Here is a 24,894-nt window from a genome sequence, read left to right as displayed (position 1 = left end):
AAATATTTTCGAGTGGCGGCATCATCTACATGGAATCAAAGGGTATTTTTACGAATGAGTGAGCACATTCGTTTATCTCTTCCAAGGCACAAAAGTAAAAATGGCAAAAATGGACAAGTTGTCATTCATGTGTACAAAGATCCTATGTTAGTAGTGTGTAGAAGCTTTGATGCGTATCTTCAATATAACGATGAGAGCAAGACAATGCAACACAATAAGAAACACAAATTAGTTTGCAAAAATCATCCTTGTATGATCTCTTATGTGTTTGTAGCCCAAAAGATAAAGAAAGGTGAAAAATAATGGAAAAAATGAAGAATCTTCTGTTAGTTCCAAATTCAAATGGCATTAAAGAGGTAATAAATGTAGAAATTGTATTAACAAAATATTAGAAATTAGAAAATTTAAAATATTTGGTTCTAGAACTAGTCTCATGAATTCTTAACTTCCTAAATGAAATAAAGAAATTCTGTCCATGTTATCCCCTTTGCTGCTTACTCCCCGTCTCATTTGAAGTGTGATTCAACAGAAAATTCTTATTTTCCCCCTTCAGTTTCCCACTTTGTTTTTGTTTGAAGAGATAGAAAATATATATATATATTTTTTTGTTGGTTCATTCATGTCTCTCATTATGTTAAATTGGTCTTTTGTTTTCATTGTTATCTTGAAGGACATTTGCAAATGAATGGCAAAACGTCAATTTCTGCAATTTTTACTTGGAGGACAAAAAAAAAAAAGTGTTTACTCGCGAGTAAAATTTCCCTTTGTATTAACCTACAAGGTTGATGGTTCATTAAATAACTTTTTTTTTTTAATAACCAATTTTCATCCAAATCTTCTATGAAAAAATATGTACATGTACTAGAAAAAGATTTTACTTTCTTTCTCTCTCTTTTTTTTTTTTTTTTTTTTTTTGCCGAGTGTACATTCTGTTTAGTCATGGTGCTGAACTAGGAATTGCAATCATTCCAAGCTTATTCTTTTCACAAATACACTGTATTGGTCACTAGGCCATCAATTATGAGGAGTTGCAGTCGATTTTTAAGTGTGTACTTCACAGTCAATCAGTAGGTAACGTTTGGATAATTAATACATAATATCAAGCATAACATCCTGAATGGTTCCACCTGTTATGCCTGCATCCTTCACTCACATTTTATAGCACAGGACAACACAGAAAAGACTAGAATATAGGAAATTTTGGATGATTCTGATTAATCAAAAATCAAGGTGTCAGTTTTCTCACCAACTTTAATACGTATATCATGCATATCAACACGAAGGATACTTTCTGCAATTTTATGACATGACATAAACTTAAGCTTAGGACTCAGTAACCAGCTTTGTGGCTTAGCACCGGTACTGTCAAGTAATCCAGCAACATACAACAGGCAACATTTAGAGGTGTAATAGCCTACTGTAACACTATAGTCTGTCATAAGGCAACCTGCAATACAGTATTGTACTCAGCATATCTTAGCTATAGACTACAACCTAGTATGCATGTAGCTCTTCACCACGTCTTATTATCATCATGACAATGTCGTGCAAGGCTGGTGTTATAAATTAATGTTAACATTGGACACATTAAATGGTGTGTACAGTTCTGGTCGAGGTGAGGATTTAGCTTTTAACATTTTGCGATATTCAGAAAACACTCTATGAGATGTCAAAGAGCATGCAATTCTAAGGGGTATCAAAAGTTTATTAGATGAAAATCGGTTTTGAAATGGCTGAGATATCCAAAAACAAGGCGAAACAAAGAGATCCTAATAAAAGCGTGGCCTGTCGCCTTTTATTATTATCACTTTTTGGGATATCTCAGTCATTTGAAAACCAATTTTCATCAAATAAATGTTGAATCCTTCTTAAATTGTATGCTCTTTCATATTTCATATGAGGTTTCTCATTATCTCGCTTAGGAATGTTCAAAACATGAATCCCCACCTCAACCAATACTGTACAGTCCCTTTAAGGTGAAAGAATTTTCTTGTCTGTCGAATGTAATATTCCGTTCACATTTAACACAATGTAGAACAGTGTAAATAAGAAACGTAAGAAAAGAAATCCTTTTTGAGTAAAGTACTCCTGTTACCATATCATACTCAACTTACGTAACAGTTCTATTGAGTTCCTTGGAGTAGATGGACCTACAGCATATGTTTCTGTGGTGATATCTCTCATACCACTGAACTCCGACATGGATGACTGTTAATTACTACATGTATATAAAGTGTGTTAAACACCAATACTACTACAGCATGAGGTTAGCTAATCAGGACAAACCCGAGCTTTAAACTTTTACCCTAATACACTGGTGCGATGGGTACATTTCAGTTATATTAGTGAATAGATAGATAGTGAATATAAGTGAATATATGGTTACATGTACATTATAAACACCAAATAAATGTCATTAGGATCTACATTAAGTGATTACACATTTAACAATGACTAAAAAATGCACATCATATTTCTCTATTCATATGGGTAATGAAAGGACAATGAAGTAAGTGCAAGTACATTGTAAAACTAAATACTGTATTTGGCACTGAAAGTAATATGGGGTTTATCATTGATGTAATCAATGATGATCATGACTGGATGGAATAAGCTTTTTTTTTTAAACATAGTCTCACTTTGTCAACAAAATGAACATATTTACATGGAGTTAGAAAAACCAAAAACAAACAAACATGACATTTTAAGTTATTTAACTTTAACTGTAATTGCACCTCACCATCATTCATTTGGCACATTAAATAGTCCCTAGGAGTAACACCAATTTCCAACTTAGTGTATACTTTTATCTGCACAGCAATCATGCAAGTTTGAATTCTGTTTGAAGATGCAAATCATAAATAGCAAATTGAATGCAAATACAGTCAAACCTGTCTATAGCATCACCCAAGGGAGATGAAAAAGTGGCTTTTACAGACAGATGGCTGTTATAGCTACATGTAGGTTTTTAAACATGTTTTTTCTCTAAGAGGGAAGTGTTTTTATAGTGGCCGTATACAGAAGGTGGCTGCTCTATACTGGTGGTCGCTAAGGCAGGCTTAACTGTACTTTTGAAAAAAAAAAACAACTTTATAATGGTAACTGCATCTTTGGACATTTTCATTCAACTTGAATAAACTTTTAACAATTAATTTGTCATTCCTTCCAACATGAAACTCAGATAAAAGCATTCTCACATTTAGTGCTGTAGGGTTTTCATACACATCTTCTGCATACAACTGAGCTTATAAAACTGACTCATAACAAACATGTCCTTACAAAAACTTATAGTAATGATTTGTACTTTTGCAAATTTTATATGCATGTACATTATCATAAACATTGAAGCCTAAAATCACACTTCTTTTCTTCTTCAGCTAGTCATTTAAGACTCAATAAAGTTAATTCACTACATGTTGCAGTAGAATGAGTTAGGAATGTTTGCAGACAAGTGATCTCATACTCTTCACTAAAAGGCCATTTTTCAAAGTACACAACATTTTGGTGCTCTCAAAATTTCAACACCTTGGTGCTCAAACAATTCGAGGTGAAAGTAATATGCAATAATTGTTGAAATATATGATGTCATTCTACAGAACATCAGCTTATATAAATGACAGACTTGCTTGAATGTACTCACAGTCATTAACCCTTTGAGGACCGTGTTGATTTTGCTACAACATGCATTTCCCACACACACCTACCTGAGTATACTCGGGACTCGTCCTCAACAGGTTAACATCAACAATAATCTCCATAAAAGAATACATTAAAATTTACTGCAGACTGAAGCAAATTGCATTTGCTAAGATATAAAGCTCACAAAAAACGTACATTAGTACTGAAGTAAATGATAAGTCTTGTACGTGTATCACAAGCTAATGAGTTGTGTTTTAAGAAGCAAATGTTACATGACGATTGCTAGGGTCATGTGCCAGCTCAAATAGAAGTGTTCCTCTCGAGTGCTCAGCAATTCACATCACTTCTGAAGCATTGACTACAACTTCTTGAATAAACAGCATGATGAACTGGTAAAGTGTGACATAATACTATCTTGCCAAACTGATAACTGACCTGTCACACACTTTTCTAAATTTTTATTTCCTAATGGCCAGTGCCTTTGAGTCACTTTTTTTTTAATAACCTCCGATGTTTGAAAAGAGTTACCGCAAAAAGGTGTGTATGAGCAATGAAGAAAAGACAGTAACAAAATATTGACATAGTAAACAATATTTCATCATGATCATTCTACAAAACACATACTTGATAATGGAGGATCTAACTAAGTAAAACCCTTCTGTCCTACAAAGCCCAAAATCCAAAATCAATTCAGTGAAAATATATTTCATCACGGAAGTAGAACATATTCAAACAGGTCTAATGTTTCTTTGGTGAAACAGCCTCGTCGCACAGCTTGCAGCACAGCAACGATCAGCAGCAGACTGACATCTGAGAAAGCACCATACATAATACATGTGTATATGAACCGCACCATGCAGCTCATCTCACTATCTAGACTTTATAATTCTTCTTGAGCTGACCTCGCAGCCTGGAAGACCGCTTTGGTTGGGAGGATGGGCTCTCTTCATCCGGAATCACGATCAACTCCACAGGGAGTAGGCTCTTTCTACTGCGACGGCTCAGGGCTCTCCTTCTGGTTGGCTTGGAGACAGAAGTTTGTGCACTGCCACTAGGCACAGTCATCTTTTGTTGCTCATCTGCAGTTGTAATGGTATTGCAGCTATCTGATCGGTCGGTGAAAGGGTTGGGGGCTGCTGCCTCTTTGTCTTGTAGTGAATGAGCTACAGTCACATGTTCACCAACTGACTGGCCAGTGAGGAGTTTTGGATCAGTTGGGTTAGCTAACTGATCCATCCCATCAGATTGGACTAGACTGGTGTGATCAGAGGGATCGACATCAGCACGAGAGGGGAGGGTGCATTGAGATTGCTCCTGAATAGTATATGGCAAACCATCTTGGTGGGTAATGTCTTTTGCAGATGTGTTTTCAAGGCCATCAGTTACCTCAGCATCTTCATGGATGACATCTAGTTGTTCAGAGTTTTTCTCACAATGGGTGGCTACGTTCGTACAGTGCGTACTTGCCTCATCTGCTTCTAGACGAGCAGGTTCAGATGCCACCTGCGACTGGGACCAGCTCATCTCCAGCTCCCTGATGCCTGATGCAGACAGATCAAGCATTTCATCTAGTGGAGACACCCCCTGTCCAGACGCCAAGTCTCGGTGGTTGTCAAACGCATCAACTTCTTTGGTGATGCCTTTGGTCTCCTCCTCACTTCTTCGGGATGACTCAGTGTCTGGGTTTCGTGGCCTGCATTCACCATCTTCCATTCTCTGCTTTTTGGTTTCAGTGCTTCCATCTCCGACAAGCTTGGTTTCTTCCATTGTGCAAGGCTGAGAGGAATCTTCCGCATCATCTCCCAGTTCATCCCGGAGCCGCTTCCTCAGTGTGCCTGCTGGCCCGGCTTTTGTTGCTGCGCTGGTGCGGTGCCTCAGAGGAGTCTTGAAACCTTGCCTCACTGCAGAGGATTTGCTGGGGCACGGAAGTGGAGTGAGGGGAGGAGGGGACGGGATGCGAGAGAGGAGCTGGGACCGCCTGGCTGCCTCCACCTGCTGGGCAGCTACCTTCGGGGAGACTTCCACTTCTGCTACTGCTGACCTAGGTACAGCAGTTCCGACTCCAGAAACCCTTCCCGCTGCACCAGAGAGGACTTGCTGCTCTGCCTCTGGGGCCGGGCGAGACCAGTGACCCTGTGGGAAGTTCTTCGGACAAGAACGGGCCACCATTGTCTGGTAACCTTGCCCCTGAGGTGTCTGAAATCTAGCTGCAAGGCTGTTTGGGGTGACAGACTGGTTCCTGGTCACCCTGGCCTGGGTGACTTGTCTGGCAAGTGGAGTAGCCATTCTGCTCCTCATCAGGGTCGATGAAGGGTACCTACTGGCAGGATTTGGTTGACTTGTGTAGTTGGAAGAGACAGTTTTCAGACTCTCAAGCTTCCTTCTCATTGCTTCCAGAAATGCGGATACACCCTATTTAAAAAGACACAGAGGAGCATACACATAACTACATTAATATCCATGTATGATGGAATCCTTCTAATCCTAATGAGAACACAGATAATGATTCCATTCTTGCCTAGCTTTCGCATGTTCACTATCAACCTCTTGAGCACAAATTATGTGGAATGGTAAAGCTCATAAGTATGAAGACAGTCAGGGACGTTTTCCCTTTTATCATCATTTATGGTGGCAAATCTGACCAAATTTCTTTGTTTCTAACATAAAATCTCATAAACATTGACCTTGAACCTTACACCTCTTTAAAACCACAATTATTTCATTTATGGCTGAGGACATATTACATAATTGTACTGGTTTTCTGTAATATCTTTATAATGCTGTTTGAAAATTATACAGTAATTGGTTACAGGAAATAATTGCCTACTAACAACTAGACAGCACGAAAAGATACATACTGTATAATTATGGTTGTTAAGCTATAGGGGTTAAGAGTATTGACCTGTATACCAAAAAAAAAAAAAACAAACATACAAAGTAGTCAAAAAGTGAGATCAGCAGAGTGTATACAATTCAGCAACCTTAACATGAACGTTGACATAACAGACAGTACACTGAGGGTAGCATAAAAACAACAGGAGTCTATATTTTGATCATCATACACCCAAGTACAAAACTTGAACAATATCCATCATGAAACGCCACCTGCATGGAGTACACTAGACAACCATCAAACTATGACCATTAACTCTATTAAAGATGGAACACTTAGAGTAGCATTAGCAGAAACATTAGGGTTCTAAATTTCACCATGGTGAAGTTCCATATGAACTTTGAAAAAAAAAAAAAAAATCAACCATAAACTGTGGATGGCAGAACACACACAAGAAATACAACATTGTGGCGATCCTTGAACAAATAACAGTTGGAACATTGAGGGCAGCATAACAAAAACTAGTACAGGTCAAGATTTGACAATGATACAGAAATGTGGCCAGTAGTGAGCAAACAAGAAGACCCTTAAAAATCCACCATTTTCTGTATAAAGATGGAACAAGCAAGGGTGCTACCACCAGAACTTACATTTGACTAAATTTTTACAAAATGCATTTCCACACAAAATTTGAACAAGATCCATATAGAAACATAGCTGACAGGCCACACAAAAGACGTTAACCAATTTATCACCTTTGACTCTATCAATGGAGAAACACTGGGGGCAGCATCACGAAAACAATACGGGGTCTGAGTTTCACATGATACATCTCCATTTGAGTTTATTAAAAAAGAAAAAAATAATAATTTGGGAATGTGTCCAGTAGAGCACACATAAGAAAAACACAACACGGTGACTGCCATTGACCCTTTCAAAAGGCAAACCACTGAGTGCAGCATCATTGGGGTTCAGATTTTCAGATTTGACTAAGTTATATCTCCGAACAAAATTGGAAGAAACTCTGCCAAGAAAAGTGGCTAGTACAGTGCACATTAGCAGACCCTAAAAAATCAACCTTTTTTTGTGAACAAAGATGGAACAAGCAAAGGCACTACAACCAAAAGTTATAGATGACTAGCAATGATACACCTCCACACTGAATTTGAGTAAAATCCGTAAAGAAACTTGGCCAGCATCTTACACACAAATGTGACAAGAAAAAAAAAAAATCAACCTTTTTTTGTGAACAAAGATGGAACAAGCAAAGGCACTACAACCAAAAGTTATAGATGACTAGCAATGATACACCTCCACACTGAATTTGAATAAAATCCGTAAAGAAACTTGGCCAGCATCTTACACGCAAATGTGACAAGGCAGTGGCAGCAGTGTAGCACTGCTATATCACAAGTACCCTTCAGTACACGTAACGAGGGATACATTGAAAAGATTATATCCAAACCTTGATAAGCCTCCTCGTCTGGTTAAGAGCCGACTGAAGGTGGGGCGCTCTTGGATTGAGTGTGAATGATGAGTAGTCTGAGGCAGTGGCAAGGGGTAGGGGAACTCTGGCCGCACCTTGTGAGGAAGTCTGGCGGTACTGGAGGTTACTGGCTGCAACAAAGGTTCCAGGCTTCAGGAGGTCTTCCAGATGGAGTGACTGGTCAAACACAGGCAAAACAAGAAAACGGACAAAGTTGATTTCACAGTGTTGGTAAAACACTTTTGGTACACCATGCTTTTCTCAATGAAGCCTTGCAGGCATACGCTGTTCTCAGCTGTCATCATGGTTAATCAAAATCAGATAATCAGTTGACTGCCCTTTAAAAATCTGCTTTTGGAACAGGTTTGCCCTGTTCTTTGCTTTTGTTTTGTTTCTGTGTATATATTTCGGTCATCACATCTATTTTTTTATTTATTTATTCAGTTTTCTTTACCCAGGGTAGCCCCATCAGTGGTTTAAACACTATTATCCTAGGGGGCCCTGCAACAGAATGACAAACTATAACAGTTCAACAAACACAAAATAACAAATCAGGGACATTCCTTTTTACATCATAACATCAAAACAATATCAATACTCTATATAAATGGAAAATTGTCAGACAGATAAACAGATAAACAGTTACAAAACATAGTGCATCCAGCATGCTTGACACAGAGGCATAAAATATCTAGTGGAAGTATATTCCATGATCTGTCACATCATTTATGGCTCTGCCTTCCTCCTTTGTAATGAGTTCTCAGCGTTTAATAGTGTATTTCGAATATGATGACAGGAAAACAGAAGTCAGGGCAAAAAGATATAATATAATGTACAGCCAAAATAAAGCATTGTGTGTGTGTGTGTGTGTGGGGGGGGGGGGGGGCACCTGAAGAGTTGAAAAAATTGAGATTGCTTTCCTACCTTGAGTCCTGCCCAGAATTTGATTGCCATGAGACAGCCATCCTCATCTGAAAGGTACACGATGTGACCATGAGCACCAATGGGCCTGTAAAAACAAAATAATGAACATTCGCTCTAAGTCCCTCTTCCTAATACAGGTACATATTTCCGCTATATCAATGATATTCTGATTGTTAGCTTAATCAATGCTAATAAAGTTCAAGTAACAGTCACTATTTGTCATATCATTATCATCAGTCACATAGTTTCTTATCAACCTCTTAAATAACATCTCCATTTTGCATTTGGTGACCTTTTTTCTCTGCGATTGAAACTCAGCCATTGGATCGTTATATCTTTACAGGCAATATCATCATCAAAATTATCACTGCTAGCAGCACTGCCTTTCCAATCATGTTACAATGATGGTCATCACTACCATCAACGTCAATAAAATTATTACTGTTGTGAGCACTCCCTTCGTTATTACCTCTACCATGGTCATCACTTAAATCATCATCACCACTTGCCTCAGTACGTTCATTATCACTATTGTCATTACAACCATCATTAACCCGAGCAGGATGGACTGATTCTGCTATACCACTTATCCTCAACGGGTTAAAATCATCACTGCCAGCACTGCCAGCTGCACCCAACAACCACCTCTACTGCCACCATCAACATCACTGCATGCACCATCACCTTCAAAATTACAAACACTATCATTGTCTTGCTGACCATCCCAACCTTACTCACCACCTTGATAACAATTATTTTCACCACCAAGTACCATCATCATCATTATCACAGTCAGAATCATCCCCTTCATAACTATTAAACATCTTCATTATCACTCCCATTGTTATCAATTAGCATCAGCATCATCAAAATCACTGCTATGAGCACCATCTTTACCATCACAGCCACTAATTTCATTAACATGAGCGTTATCATCATCCTTTTCATCACTTTTGTCATTAACACATATCATTTTCAGTAGGAACATCATCACCCTAAACACCATCATCACCTTCAACATCATCATCATCATCCTCAATATCATCATCATCACCATCATCACCCTTAACATCATTATCATCATCACCCTCATCATCATCATCATCACCATTTCATATTATCATCACACATCATTACTGTATCAAGGGATTGCATCATACTTTGCCTCCTCGACAGAGACCACCAGACCCACTACGTCCAGCTCTCCATAGGCTGCCTGCCAGTAGCCTCTTTCCAGCCACTGGAGAGATGCTGCTGCCCTGGGTGTGTAGATCTTCTGTAGGAGATGGCTCCCTAAGGGAAGCTCCTCATACCGTGTGGCTCTGGTCGAGGCTAGCTGCACAGGGGCCATGCCATGCAGGTTTCTGGGGGGGGGGGGGGGAGAGAAATGTATACATTTACATATGTGAATTTGCATTACAAAACCAACAAATTATCACTGGACAAGACTGGAGCAAAGGCCAGGTCTCAAACGAAGACTCTTAGCCTTAAAACCATTGAATACAAGATAGAAAAATCAAATAAATTTCTGATTCCAAGCTTCAGATATGAATGGAAGAAGGGGTACTCTGTCTGGAATGCCAAAAATATGAAGATCAACATTTTTACCTTTAATAAATTGATAAATTTTCAAGACTTGTAGAAAAATCGACCTGTGTACAACTTTGCATCAGTGATGCAGGGTCACATATTTAATACATTACAACAAAGAAAGATAGATAGCTAGCTAGAAAGATAGATAGCTAGATAGACAGATGGATAATCGGAGAGCACAGAAATAGAAGTAGAAAGATGGGTTGACAGAGAGATAGATGATTCATATTAAAATCGAAAGTAGATAGATGGCCTATAGATACATGTAGATTGATTGATAGATAGATAGATAGATAAGATGGGCAATAGCTTGCAAGAAAAGGTTCCTTTTTCTTTAATCCATTGATGACGACTTGAATTTGCTCTAACACATTTTCCACAGACAGCTGCCTGAGTATACTCGGGACTAGTCTTCAATGGGTTTAAAGAAGACAAGGTCCACTGGGATGACACAAAGGTTAACCCTTTGAGGATGAGTCCCAAGTATACTTGGGCAGACGTCTATGGGAAATGCGTGTTGTAGCAAAATCAAACTGTCCTCAACAGGTTAAGGTAGTGGGAAGGCGGACTGGAATGGATTGTCCTATTAGTGTTGTTTTTTTTTTTTTAATCAATACTGTAAAAAGAGGAATGTTGGCGTGCATTTTAATTTTGCAAATCTTCACAAGAGCCAAGATTCACATAATTAAAATAGATGCGAAAGTTCTTGTCTACCTTATATGTGTTGAATGCCAGGACAATTTGAAAAAAAAATTCATGCTGCCAAAATATCTTGCTTTACAGTAAATCAGTACCTTCCTGCTGATGCTGAGAGAGCCGAAACTCTGAATCGCTTTCCTTCCTTCAACTGGGAAACAAGGTCATCTGTGGGTCGCCAAATGGTCAAAAAAGTAGTCTGCTGCCATCTAGTGGCAGGCGAGGTTTTGTAGTCAGCAATGCGAAGCTTGAGGAGGGGGACAACTGATCTCTCAAAATTGCCCTGGAAAAACAATAAGGGAAAAAACTCATAAGGGGGACAATGAGTCGCTCACTGAAGCTGTCTATAGTAGGTTGTCCCTGTTGTCAAGCAAAGAAACATTTCAAACTGAGGGTGGCAATTACCATCACAGCAGCCTACAATGAATTTCACATATTATTTTGTTATTAGGTGGCTGCAGGGAAATGGAGATGCACACATACATATGTTGTTGTTGGTTCCTTTTTCCTTAAATTCTATGTCATTTCTTTTAATACTGTTTTCATTCCCCTGAAAACAATACTAAACCAATGCCCCCATTCAATGGTAAAGTTTGTAGGTTAATCTGTCACCATTTGGACATTTCTTGCAATGGGAACGACTACTCTCTGAAGGAAATGGAATATTCCATATCATGATTGAAGAATAGGATGATACTGACATGTTGTGGTATAGACAGATAACCATCTTTAAATTACTGTATACGCCATATATTTAGCAAGTCTCAGTTTTTCGCGAATCAGGACTTCCCGACAATTTCGCGAGTGGTGAAATTTGCAATCGTGGAGACCTGTACTGAACGGAGAAATTAGTATATGCATACCTCACATTCATATCAGCATTGGAGTCAATATTTTCGTGTGTTTTAAAAACCTCGCAAAATATTCAGCGTATGCAGTATACAAACCCAAGAGGAGCGAGCACACACACACATACATATACTCATGAGGGTAGTTAAGAGGTGATTAAATGATTTTTAACAATTGCAGCCAAATGCAGTTCAAGGCACCAAAATGGATACAAAATTCTCATTCTCAGATTTTTTACCTACCTCTCTGGCCTGTTCCTGCATTGCCTGATTGAAGGCTGCTTGGAGGTCGGCCTGCCTCCTGTCACACCTCAATCTCTGGTAGTCATGGAGACGGGACTGCTGATGCGCACTAAGCAGAGCCTACAAGAGAAATGACAGAGACAGGTCAATATCAAAATGTCATTAATATCATCTACGAGTATTGATGTGGCAGCATGTTGGAGCCATGTTCCCATAAGAAGTCCAGCACATTGCAGTATGCCAATGCCTCAACCCGACTAAGCTTCTTACAGTGGCCAAAGAGAGAGTGCTTCAATGTAGGTACAGTAAACGATGCCTTTCGACTCTGACTCAAAGAATTTCCTGAACAGGAGATTGTACAGAAAGCAATGAGCTCATGCCACAGTTTGGGACCTATCTAAACTTTGCAGGTTACCAAATGCACTGAACCATAAAATCAAGAAAATCAAACACGGTAATACTGTAGTCACTCTGGTAGTCCCAGCTTACCTGTCTTCAAAAATGCCAAAGTTTCAACAAAATTTCATGCATTGGTGGCAACTATTGCCAGAAGACATTTCATACTTTGCAGCTAGAAATGAAATGTTGCACAATCTTGGAATTTCAACATAACTTCTTTAGCAAGTTGCATATGGCCTTCAGTTTACAGACCACATTCTGTTCCATGCTGTAATGAACACACATATTATGGAGAACTTCGCACAGTGTCGTTTGAATGAGACTTACAACCTTCAAATGTGCAATCATTTGGGCTGCAATTATACTTTAGAATACTGGACATTTAATCAAGTCTGCCAACATTCACTCATAATAATCCAGGAGTTCTGAAGAGCAATCAGATGATTCCCAAAGGAGGGAGGCTTTTGCATTCTCTGGTCAGGACACAAAGAGAATCTTAGAAGAGCATCCTACAGAGCCTGGGAGACTATGCAGCTTTGATTTCACTTATGTGTATCGGTGTCAGCAAACACAGCACGCATAGAAGACCTACCTCAAAGGCAGCTGGATCTAGTGAACTCTCCATCGCCTCAAACAGCTCCTCCCCTGTTTGCAGTTTCTTCACATAAGACACGTTCATGCTCCTCCTCTGCGGCAGATTCCGGCGTTTGTTGCGAGATCCTATGATACGAAGCAAATTACAGTTTTTTACAATGGGACACAAACTGCTACGAAGTGATAAAGTTATGTCATTGTGCAATTGAATTTTCACTCTTTACTCTACACAAGCATGTTAGTGAGGGAAGACTGTTCGAGGAGGCCAAAAGATGCCAAACTTTGCTCTCTCTTTTGTCTTTTTGTCTTACATCAAAAGCTAATGCTATGGCAATAGATACGTGGGTGACATGGAAAAAGGAAGAGTTATGCCTGAACAACTATAACAATGCTATACAGCTGTTTATGCATTGGTAATAATCATGAAATGAGGTGTCTCTTGAATATAAATGTCATACAAACTGCCACTGGAATTTGGCTCTTTTTTTGTGAGGATCACTATTTTTTGTATGGATCACTATTTTTTGTATGCAAGGAATAGATAAAGCGGTCTCAAACGACTGTGTCTGGGCTGTATTATGTGCACATTAGCAAATCCAATACATGCAGGAAATTAACATAGCACGACAACATGCGAGTATACACTATTGTATGACACTTGTCATGACTTACCCTTTCCATTCTGGTTTGCCTCAAACTGTCTCTGGGTCTGAGCAAAGAGCTCCTCCATTCGGCTCTGTTTCTCCTTGGAGTGCATCGCTGCTGCCCTCTCCTCCTCTCGGCTGGAGCGGAAGATGCTTCCTCCACCAGACAGCTTCTCCATGAACTTGAGATGACATTAAAGAGCATGTGTTACATTTCAGTCTATGTGTGCCCATTGCACTGTCACTACATTTCAATATCATTATCATGATTATCATCATCACTATTTTCTTTATCATTTTTGATAATACTATTATCATCATCATCATCATCATCATCATTTTCAATACAATTATTATCATTAACATCATATCTACTTCCATTGCCAATATGAAGTACAATTCTAATGACTCTGTTTGTTGGAAGATATGCCTATCTCTCCATTGTCATCACTATTGTTTTCATTAATCTTTCTCATTCTTAGAGAAATCCATAATGGTTGACATTCTAAATGGCTAATTTAGATATTCAAGTTGAAGATGGCTAGTCTATTAGACCTAATAAAGCAACTGAATTAAAAAAACAAATGTTACATGGTTCTGACAGAAAAATATATGCACAAACTGCCTCTAACGGAACATTCACAACTTTCTGATCCTTCCTTCCACTTGAGGTAAACTCAACAAAAAAGAAAAACAAAGATTCGAAAGCATTAAACTGAGAACCTGACACCATCTCCTTAAAAATTATAAAATAATGAAAAATGTTAACAAAGGCAATCATACTCTATGACGCAAAGGTTAAAGCACACATAAAGATAGCCTTTGAAGATTAATCCAAAGCAATCATAAACGTGCCATTCTATCTTCGTTCATTTTTTTCATACCAGGAATCTTCAGGGAAAACAGGCCAAACCTCCCCAGTCTTGAAATTAAATTTCTACATGACAGGAGCAAGGCAGTGGGTTATACAGTAGGAGTTAAGGGCTGAGGTTGGTGTAACAGGTTGGGGGTAGAGAGATACCAACCTGCATGGGGTACACCCTGAGCACCACGATGTCCACACATCCAACCAGTCCTCCCTCAGGGTGGAGGGAAGAGACAAGGAGGGGGAAGGGCCGGGGATCAGGCTGGACACCTAGCCGGGCATCGAAACAGGCACGTCGCGTGGAGTTGGCTGTAACCTTCAGGGCGAGGCCGGCAGGTATCTGAAGATGTCAAAAGAATGACCAAGTTGACCAATAATGAAAAAAATGTCAGCTGATTATAGAAAGAAAAAGAGGATTTTCCTCATCATGTCCTATTCCCTCTAACCCTCCAACTGTTACGGTATACATCATATTTCATAGTGATTTTAATATTGTTTTGATATATCACCCTTGTTTATTGTAATTGTGAAAAGAAAATCATGTCGTCACTATTCTTTAACATTATTGCCTTTTTTCATTCATGAAATTTCAGGCTTAAACTTAATGAGCATATTAGGAATAAACTGAGTACAATTTACTATAAAGAAATGAATTTGATCCTAAAGGAAGGCAAAGATACAATATGAAACATGTTCGTGTATGTGTGCAGTTAGTACTGGATCTTTTTTTCTAATCCTTCTTAAAGGAAGGGACTTTCCTTGTATCAAATTCATCTTTTTCTTTTTGCTGTACATACACTTATGACGTTACTTTCACTGCCATCAGCTAGCACTTGAATTCAAAGATGGAGTTTGTATCTGGATACTGATGCTCACCAATGAGAATGAGTGATATAAAAAAGACCCTACAAACTTCTGAAAAAAAAAAATCAAAGCATAAGTGGAACAAACACCTGTTCATCACTTTAGGATTAAATTCAAATTTATGTGATTATCAGAGGGGTTTATAACAGAAATGTAGACAACACGCTCATGAGAAACGAGAAACAAAGATTTTTTTTTTTTAATGTACACAATCATTTGTAACTTCTTGTGATTTTCCCTGACTTCCCTCCATAAATCTACTAAAAACATACTGGAAATCATAACAGGATATTAAAAGAAGTACATAATAATGCATAATAATGCATCTAAGATATTTAAAAGTTGCACTACAGGATTTCCAGGGGCAAGAGCTTTCTCCTCATACATGGGATTAATAAATGGAAGAACATGTACTACCTCGAGAGGAGAGCAAGCGTCCTGGGAACCAATAATCTCAGCTCCGTAGACACACAGCTTGGTTCCACACTTGATGCGGCCAGACTTGACCAGTCCAGCCAAAGGGGTATCTATGACCGCGGGTACACTGTACCAGCCATCGGTAAGCTCAAGCGTGGGGTGACCTGTGCCTGGCAAGGACTGAACATAAAAAATGATAGACACATTGATATGGAGCTGTACAATAGCATGATAATGCTTTTGTGTGAAAAATTTACGTCTGCAATTTCTTTCTATGCTTTTTTGATATTTCAAAGTCGTCAAAGAAGTAATTTCTTTGTTACAATCCTTGGCATTTCCTTTCAGCATTTCAGATTTAAGGTTTGTACTGTGCTTTGTTTGCCAAATTGCACACAGGCTGGAGTGCTTTCTTCACTGATTGCCACAGATGTCTGAAAACTAATTGCCAAGAATAGGGATCACATACTGCAGCTCAGTAAGAAACAATTTTCAAGCCAACTCTGCCCTCCATCAATCTTGGTTAAAGTACCAGGGGCCCGTTTTATCAAAACTTATAATCGATTATAAGTCCCGGAAATCAATAACTCTCCCGAATCAGTCAAAAGTCCATAAAGCAATGATAACTTGCAATCAACTATATTTCCGTTTTATCAAGAGACCTATAGAACCTAATTGAAATCAATTATAACTTCCTCCCGAATCAACTTCAACTTTGCAAAATCAATCATAACTTATCATTGATCCAAAATCAACTAAAAATAGAGATCGTCTGGGTAAATTCAGTTGTAAGGCAATTTACAGAAGAAAGATTGCTGGGTGTTAAAGTGTAAGATTTTTGTAGTCTAACTGGGGTCTTGTCACAAATGTTAGTAGGTTTAACTGCTAATTTTCTCTAACATTTAGTTCCATTACTAGCAACTACGAAATGCGGCTGGTTCCTTGTACCTAATTCACCATCGACATGCATCGCTCATGTAACTGCTGTACGTAAACTGCTGTACTTGATAAAACGGGGCCTTGGTATACATATGACGAATGGAAGGTATCCATCATCACTACTGTTAAAGTAGATATTTTCATGAGTAATTTTGCACGCTCGGCCAGCCAGATAGGACAAATTTTGCATGTTTCAATTCTGCAGAATCATGACATCAACTGCACCATAATGGAATGCAAAATTATTTGTGTGCTTTCATTTTTCGCACTGGGTTCTGGTTGCATGAAATGCGCAAAAATTTCCACACTGCAAAAATTTCCACTTTTACTGTACTTCCCTTCTGCCCTCCTTCACATGGTAAACCTTGTTTGCAGGAATGCTAGTAAGAATGTAGGGGAGGGCGTAGAAGCCAGACAAACAGGGCCGGAGCCCAAACCTTTGCCTGAAAACTAATTGACATCCCTGCGTGTGGCATTCATTTTTTATTTTTTTTTTTTTTTGGGGGGGGGGAGGGAAGGGGGATGCTTGTTTATTTGTTGTTTTTGTTTTTTCTACTCGTGAGAGCTTTGTGGAGTTACCTTTCCAGTTGCTGCATCGTTGTCCCCGGAGACAGTTATGCCACTCCCATCCTTGATGGAAGCCACACACAGGACCAGTCTTCTGGAGGCCGTCTCGTCCCTTTCCAGGATCTTACGCAGGGCGGGGCGTTGGGCATGGTCGACCTCGCGGTCGTAGCGGTACTTCAGCTGCAGGAGCACCCAGTTTGGCGTCAAAAGTCTGCAGGGTGAGCAGATATATGTGCATGATATCAATGTAATATCTCTTACAACTGTATCTTGCCTAATTGTAATTTGTGGGTAGAAACCTTCTATAATACAATTTCTGACTTCAATCAAACTCTGTCCACACATGGCACTTAGTGTTAAAGTATCATGTCGACAATATCTACTCAAACTACAAGTGGTTTTCTGTGATATTTGTTTTAGTTTCCTTGAAATCTTGCAGCCTCTTCCAGTTGCAAGACGACAAAACGGATTTATTAATTCCACAAGTGTTACAGACCCTGTTCAACAATTTGATATTTTGAAAATTACTGGACTTTGCTACTGGGCATCATAATGATGTTCAAATAGTTCCCAAAAAAAAAAGAAGAAAATCCTCGTAAAGCATACAAAAGTTTTGAAATTTATGCTGTAACTATCAAGATATAAGCAAACAAATATCACCATGATGGTAAGCCATTTCAGAAATGGTATTTTAACATAAACACACACAAAAAGAAGAAGAAGAAGAAGAAATCAAAGACTTTTATACCTCCCACCAAAGTGTTGAGGGTAGGCTACCTCCATGGCTGCTAGCTTCCACACAATCCATCGGTAGTGGTTAAAGACCCAGTTCTCACTCAGGAGCTTGGGGTCCACTCCAGGGGTGTCCAGCAATGCACTAGGAGGAAGAGACATAAAACAAAAATGGTTCATTCCCTTTCAGCCCTATCAGTTTCATATAAAGAAACAATACAGAATTAGGCAAAACACAGTCTCTTTTTTTTTATTTCTTCTCTTCTAAAAAAACAGAAATAATCAATGACAGACAAACATGATCCAATAATCTTTTTACGGTAAAGATATCTGCTGTACAGGAAACACAAACACAGCACAAGCATATCTACACTTTGGGAAAGCAGAAATTTGCAGAGACATAAAATAATGGTTCATGCATTTTTAGCCCTATCAATTTCATATAAAGAAACAATACAGAATTAGGCAAAACACAGTCTCTTTTCTATTTCTTCTCTTCTAAAAAACAAAAATAATCAATGACAGACAAACATGAATAATCTTTTTATTGCAAAGAATATATCTGCTGTAAAGGAAACATAAACACAGCATAAGCATATCTACACTTTGGGAAAGTAGAAACTGGCACTCTGCATCCACCGTACAAAGCATGCAATCATGCAGCCCACCTGAAGAACTCTCTCTTGCCAGCCAGGCCCTCGGGGTTGAGAACCAGCCTCCCGCCATCCGCCAGGGGAACTCCCTCGCTGCTCTCCAGGCAGGACGGGCTGAAGTGGTCCTCCCCAGCAAAGTGGAAATCCTCGGCATTATCCGCGCGGACGGAGAGCGTGCTGGGAAGGATCCCATGACTGAAGAGCTGCAAAGAGAGAAAAGGAGAGAAAAAGTGGCAGCAGCATTTCAGAAGATATCGTTGGTCTGATTAGTGACAGGGAAGCCCAGTCCTTCAAAAGCTGCATGCACAAGCACTTTAATACTGCAGATGGGGTGTGGAGACAAGGGCTTAGCAAATTTGAAGTCAAATCAAAATGTTAACATACTGTATGAGCTGGAATTCAATTGTATAGATATTTTTGCAAACTGCTGCTTGTCTGACATTTTTGCTTGTTGTTAATTTTGCGGCTGCCATGATCTCTTAATTGTTACTTTGCCTTTCACAAAATAAATAAGAATGATTAACAGGTGACAATACTAAGTACTGAATGTTTTACTCTATATCCTGTCCATAAACAAGTCCTGTGTTCTGCATTTGAAGTACTGAAGTAGCTTGCTGTAATGCCCCAGGTACTATTATTTCACTACCAAAGTTACCCAGTTTTGCACAATCCAGCACTGGCATGGTTTGTTTTTGTTTTTGTTTTTCTTTATAAAAATGATACTTTTGCACATTGTTGTTTTCATATTCTTTTTATATTTGTGCATTTTTTTGTGTCCGTGTTTTGTTTTGCAGTTCAAAGAAAAATGAATATTTCATTTTCTGTAAATGCATACATTTTTAGCTTCCAATACCATCTCAATCTTAAAGTTGTATTTCATTGCTTTCAGGTCACATCTATTGAGCAGCCAGATGAAATTGACTTTTACTGGCAACAATGGACACCTGTCTTTCATGTGACCTTGTTTCAGTGGAGATCAGCAACCTAATTTAGCTTGAGAAACTACTTGATTAGATCCTAGACAAAAGCTACACACGTGTGCTGCCTGTAGGCACAAGTTTCTCATTTCAAGTGATAAGTACACCTTCACGCCTTATTAGAAAAGCAAGGATGAAATGAACACATCTGTAGTGCTTAGCCTGGATATCATTAGATATCATCAGCTGAGAACCCAGAAATAATTTCAAGAATGAAATAAGGGTGGAATTATTGTACATGCCATATATTTCACAAGTATGATATTACGCAAATTTGGACTTGGAAGGCAATTTCACATGTAGTTGAATAGGTGATCAAGAATTTCCTAAATGAGAAATATAAGTATATCCCTTTTTCACAACAAAAGTCAGTGATATTCCACCTTGGAGACAATGGCTGTCCCTTCATGTTACAAAGGCATCATATTAATGCTGAAAATTTTGCAAGTCCACTCACTAAATTTGCAAAAGAATAAGAGCTGCAAAATATATCACACATAAATTATTCCCTTCAGTTCTTCACATTGATATTAGCAGGGCTGTGAATGTCTGCATACCAAAAACAATGTCAATAAACAATAAAAAGACCTATTTTGAAGACAAAAATCATACTAATTCAAACATGTAAAAAATTGCACTGCTATGCATACTTAATCATATTTCAGACAGGAAAATATTTTGTGTAGAATTACAGCTTGACTTTAATTAAACTGATAAAAAGATTGATAACAGATCATGAAGATGAACTTTTTGCTGTGTCAGTTTTGTTTTATCTTCTTCTTTTTTTTTGTAAGTGACTCGGGAAATGCCATGGTAAGGGAAATAGCTGCAGCTATTTGTTTGGGTACCTCAGAGCTAGATACAGCTGCTGGGTGCTGGCCCTCCACAAACCCTCGGAGAGTGATGCGCTCATTCTGCTTCCTTGATCTCCACAGGCTACCAATCTCCGGCTTGGTAACTCCACCCTGTTGATAAAACATTTTAAAAGGAGCTCGGTTTCACGCAAGACTCACTGCAATACAATTGCTCCTGCTCTTATTGAAACACTGGGGATGTTCTTATCATGTGGGAAGAGTTGGCAGATGTGCACCCGCAATACTTGCTCATTCATGGCTATGTAAACATGCAAGGCTAAAACATTCAGATTTAATATCATTTTTGCAGATTTATGCAGACAATGAGCTATGGCCAGCGTGAATGAAGCCCTAAGGTCACAGCAGATCAAAGGAAGAGACAATGCAACACAAATCATTATTAATAGTGCAGGCATGTTTACGGAAAAACCAAAACAAAAGAGAGAGAGATGAAAAACTCAATACAGTAAATGCAGAAATTTTCATGGTACATTAAATTTCAAGTATTTTACACTAATTTTGGCTCGTGAAAATTTTAAAACCCGCAAAAAATATCTTCACAATTGTATCTACAAATTTTAAATGGGTTAACACTTGCACAGCGTGAATTCAAGAATCTGCGAATATGTTTTTTGAGCTGTTGGTGCGAAAAATTAATCATTATTCATGCTAAAATATCAATGTTTACAGTTGCTGACTGATACATAAAATCCCCAAATGTATGATATACAGTAGTGTAGTATTACAAATGTAATGACCCCATCACTGCTCACGGTTCTCATCTATCTCTCCTTTACCAGTTTTGTTTGTTGCCATTGTGTTAACATCAACACCGTCCCACTTTGGTTGACAATCTCTTTGATACTCTTGGGAGTTAAACAGAGAAAAATTCAAAGAAACAACATATCTTGGCATATGAAGGAACTCTGAATGGATGACAAAACACACACTGGAAACAATCAAATCAGTTTGAGGCCCTCAGGCAAAAGGGGATGGCTCTCACTAATTAGTGAGATGACTGAATGGGGAATTAATTTGTCTTCTTGCTGCTGGCATTTATCTTTTCATAATCACAATCCCTCATGAAGGTCTTTTTATCAATATTCTTTCCTCCTCTTTTTCTTTTTTTTTTCCCCCTTCCTTTCGCCATCGGTCTTCAAATTATCTCTGTAGTAGCTCCATGTAAAATTATTTGGAAAAATTGTTGATTAGGTTTTCGGGAAGCTCTATGAAAATACTTTTAATCTCATTACTTTGTGCGATCAACATCTCATTCAAGATCACATCACGCAAAGTGACAGATAACAAAATGTAACTTATAAAGGCACACAAGCTTGCCCCCCACTCTACACACAAACCAGCTTTTATGGACTTGCTGGCAGACTTGACATTAGGTAGCTTTAGATTTTAGACGCGCGGACGTTCAGAAGGAAAAAACATGTTCTGAGCGTGCGCAGAAACGCGCATCAAGTCGATCTATTTTTAGCTTGCGTTGCCTGAGTTTTTCACTACACGTACTGGGCTATTTTTACGTCCGCACAGTTTGCAACGTAGAGAACTACTTCATGCACTGATCATATGGGGGCGCGATTTTATTTTTCATACGTTGCGTCCCAGCGTAATCTAAAGCTACTTTTCAGCACGACGCAGGTAAGAGGAGAACGTCCAGCGCACTCGTCGTCTCAAACATCCGCGCGTCAAAATCTAAAGCTCCCTAATGTATAATTGTGACAGCAACACCCATGCCTTCTGCTAGTTCTCACTTCCTCTGTGATTTCACAATCATGAAAAGATATCTCTCTCTGTTGTAATCAGACTGGTAAGGGATCACAAGACAGAGTCTGCCTGCTTTATGAATAAAAAAAGAAGAAGATTTGACTATACCATGAAGATTGTTGATAGCATGATTATGTCCTTGATGGGCACAGTTTCATCTGCCTAGACTGGATAAACTAACAGTCTGGGTAAAACTAATCAGTATCACAATGCTTTGATGCAAAAAGACAGACACTTGCAATACGGTTAATTAATTTGGTCACAACATCGTCATATGCAGGCGGACAAGGTTTCTTTTTTGTTTCTATGTACACACAAACATGCACACAAACAAACACACATGTATGCATGCAAACAAAAAAGAAGGTCTGTTCTTTAATTTCACATCGTTGGAAGCTAAAAGAAGGACACAAGGATATGTACAGGCTTTCTCTATTTTTTCATGTTCCTCATCATGCTTTGCCTTCTCTGCATATCAGAAGAAATGTGAGGGACACAGTAGTGAAGATAGCTGATGGGTGTCATCCAGATTTAATTTGGTCTTTCTCAATCAAATATAAAAACAGCTACTCTTTGCATCCTGCATAAACACAAACCCACAAACTTATTAAATCATCAACTGTGGCAATCATGATGGTATTACAATACGTAAATAATAGCCAGAGTAAAGGAGGTGGGATGAATTGCTTGAAAGACAGACAGACAGACAGACAAACAAACAAACTGTAAACAGACATTAAATATCATTCCCCATATCATATAATTCATGTTCATGGGAGGGAAGTGAATTAAATGCAAGCCACAAGGTACCTGCTTCGCTTGAATTCTCCGTTTCTGCAATTCCCTCGCCATCTGCCATCTTGCTGGCAGAGATGGCTCATCACAGGGGGTGTGTCCAGGCTGATGGTCAGCTTGTGATTGGTCAGTTGATTTGACATCGTTGAAGGGCTTTGCAAAAGGTCCCCCATTTGACAGGCTGTGTGAAGTTAGAGGAAGAGGGAGAGAGAAAGAATGCTTAAAGACAGTTCACCTGCAAATGCGACCACAACGGCTCAACAAATAGGACATATTTAACACGACCAATGGGTATGACAAAGTTTCTGTCAGTATTTGTTTGTCATGCAATTTCACCTGTAACATGTTTACTCTTTAATATGTAACATAGCCAACCAAAAGTATTGTTATTTTGGTTGATATACACACCTATACAAAACAGAATTATAAGAAATGAACTGAAACCAAATGAAGCAAATAAAGCAGACACATATAAAGAAAGGGATATCTTCACAATTAAACTAGTTGTAGTACTGGTAGTTGCCAAGTTGCAAGAGAGCATACACAGACAAATGTCTAAATTTCCATATAGTTCAAGGCAAAAGCAAAAATTTTGTACTGAGCAATGTCAATGAAAACAAATTAAATATCCTAAAAATAGCATGATATATATCACAACTTGACCTTTTGCAGACTGAGATATCACTCTGTGGTGGGAATTTTTATTGGAATGGGACTTAGAGAGTTAAAGGACAAGTCCACCTTCATATACATAAGGATTGAGAGAATGCAGCAATATTAGTAGAACACATCAGTGCAAGTTTGAGGAATATTGGACAATCCGTTCAAAAGTTACGAATGTTTTAAGTATCTGCGCAGTCACTGCTGGAAGAGAAGACTACTACAGTGTATGATGTCACATGCGTACAACTATATAAGGAAAATAAAAAGGGAATTTCACAAAACTTTACTTTTTTAATAAAGTGCACATTTCTCCGACTTGCTACAGACGTATGTTAAGGGTAATGTTATTCCCCCTGCCTTCTAAAAGAGAGAAGTGAAGTGTTCTTTTTTTATGCGAGAAAAATGGAAATATGTTGAATTTTCTTTATTCTTTCTTTACATCGTTGTACTCATGTGACATAGCTATAATAGTCTTTTCATCCAGCCGTGACTGAGCGAAACTTCAAAAATTCATAACTTTTTGACAGATTGTTTGTAGGTTGAACTGGCCATGCTAGCATCCTAGTTGTATTGTTAAAGATCTTGCTCCAATCCTCACCCTGCAGCCGTGCCTTCAGGCCTGGCTGGTGGAGTAGTGTGCAAGGACCGCAGCTGGTTGGTTCGATCACTTAGGACAGCTTCATGTAGAAATGCCGGGAGTCACAAATGAAAGGGAAATGGACAAACAGATTGATAGAAAATACAGCACAAACATACATGACTGACATTTATATTTTGAAGGATACAAATGCACATAAAAAACAAAAGCAAATAGCAAACACAAACAGCAAAACTGATAAAGGCTTGCAACTAAACTACATCAGGTTTACATGTAAGCTTCGCTAAATCATATCATA

The 24,894-nt window shown here is 38.6% G+C and overlaps 1 protein-coding gene across 1 annotated transcript in view; it reads right to left on the bottom strand.

The window, feature by feature from the left end:
* Positions 1–1,198: 1,198 nt before the first annotated feature.
* LOC140235321 (uncharacterized) overlaps positions 1,199–24,894 on the bottom strand; it is a 38,387-nt gene continuing 14,691 nt past the window's right edge. The window contains exons 9-24 of the mRNA XM_072315346.1: positions 24,597–24,675; positions 23,351–23,516; positions 20,759–20,875; positions 18,949–19,136; positions 18,297–18,425; positions 17,561–17,759; positions 16,046–16,225; positions 14,925–15,104; positions 13,928–14,081; positions 13,254–13,381; positions 12,263–12,382; positions 11,270–11,454; positions 10,043–10,246; positions 8,883–8,967; positions 7,938–8,135; positions 1,199–6,051 (exon numbers count right to left, since the gene is read on the bottom strand). Coding sequence (XP_072171447.1) covers positions 4,513–6,051; positions 7,938–8,135; positions 8,883–8,967; positions 10,043–10,246; positions 11,270–11,454; positions 12,263–12,382; positions 13,254–13,381; positions 13,928–14,081; positions 14,925–15,104; positions 16,046–16,225; positions 17,561–17,759; positions 18,297–18,425; positions 18,949–19,136; positions 20,759–20,875; positions 23,351–23,516; positions 24,597–24,675 — 3,851 coding nt within the window. The 3' untranslated portion in view covers positions 1,199–4,512. The remainder of the gene's footprint in view (positions 6,052–7,937; positions 8,136–8,882; positions 8,968–10,042; positions 10,247–11,269; positions 11,455–12,262; positions 12,383–13,253; positions 13,382–13,927; positions 14,082–14,924; positions 15,105–16,045; positions 16,226–17,560; positions 17,760–18,296; positions 18,426–18,948; positions 19,137–20,758; positions 20,876–23,350; positions 23,517–24,596; positions 24,676–24,894) is intronic.

Source organism: Diadema setosum, chromosome 11 (assembly GCF_964275005.1).
Source record: "Diadema setosum chromosome 11, eeDiaSeto1, whole genome shotgun sequence".
In the NCBI taxonomy this organism is placed as follows: domain Eukaryota; kingdom Metazoa; phylum Echinodermata; class Echinoidea; order Diadematoida; family Diadematidae; genus Diadema; species Diadema setosum.
The sequence above is the reverse complement of the archived record's forward strand: the minus strand, read 5'-3'. Positions and strand labels throughout refer to the sequence as shown.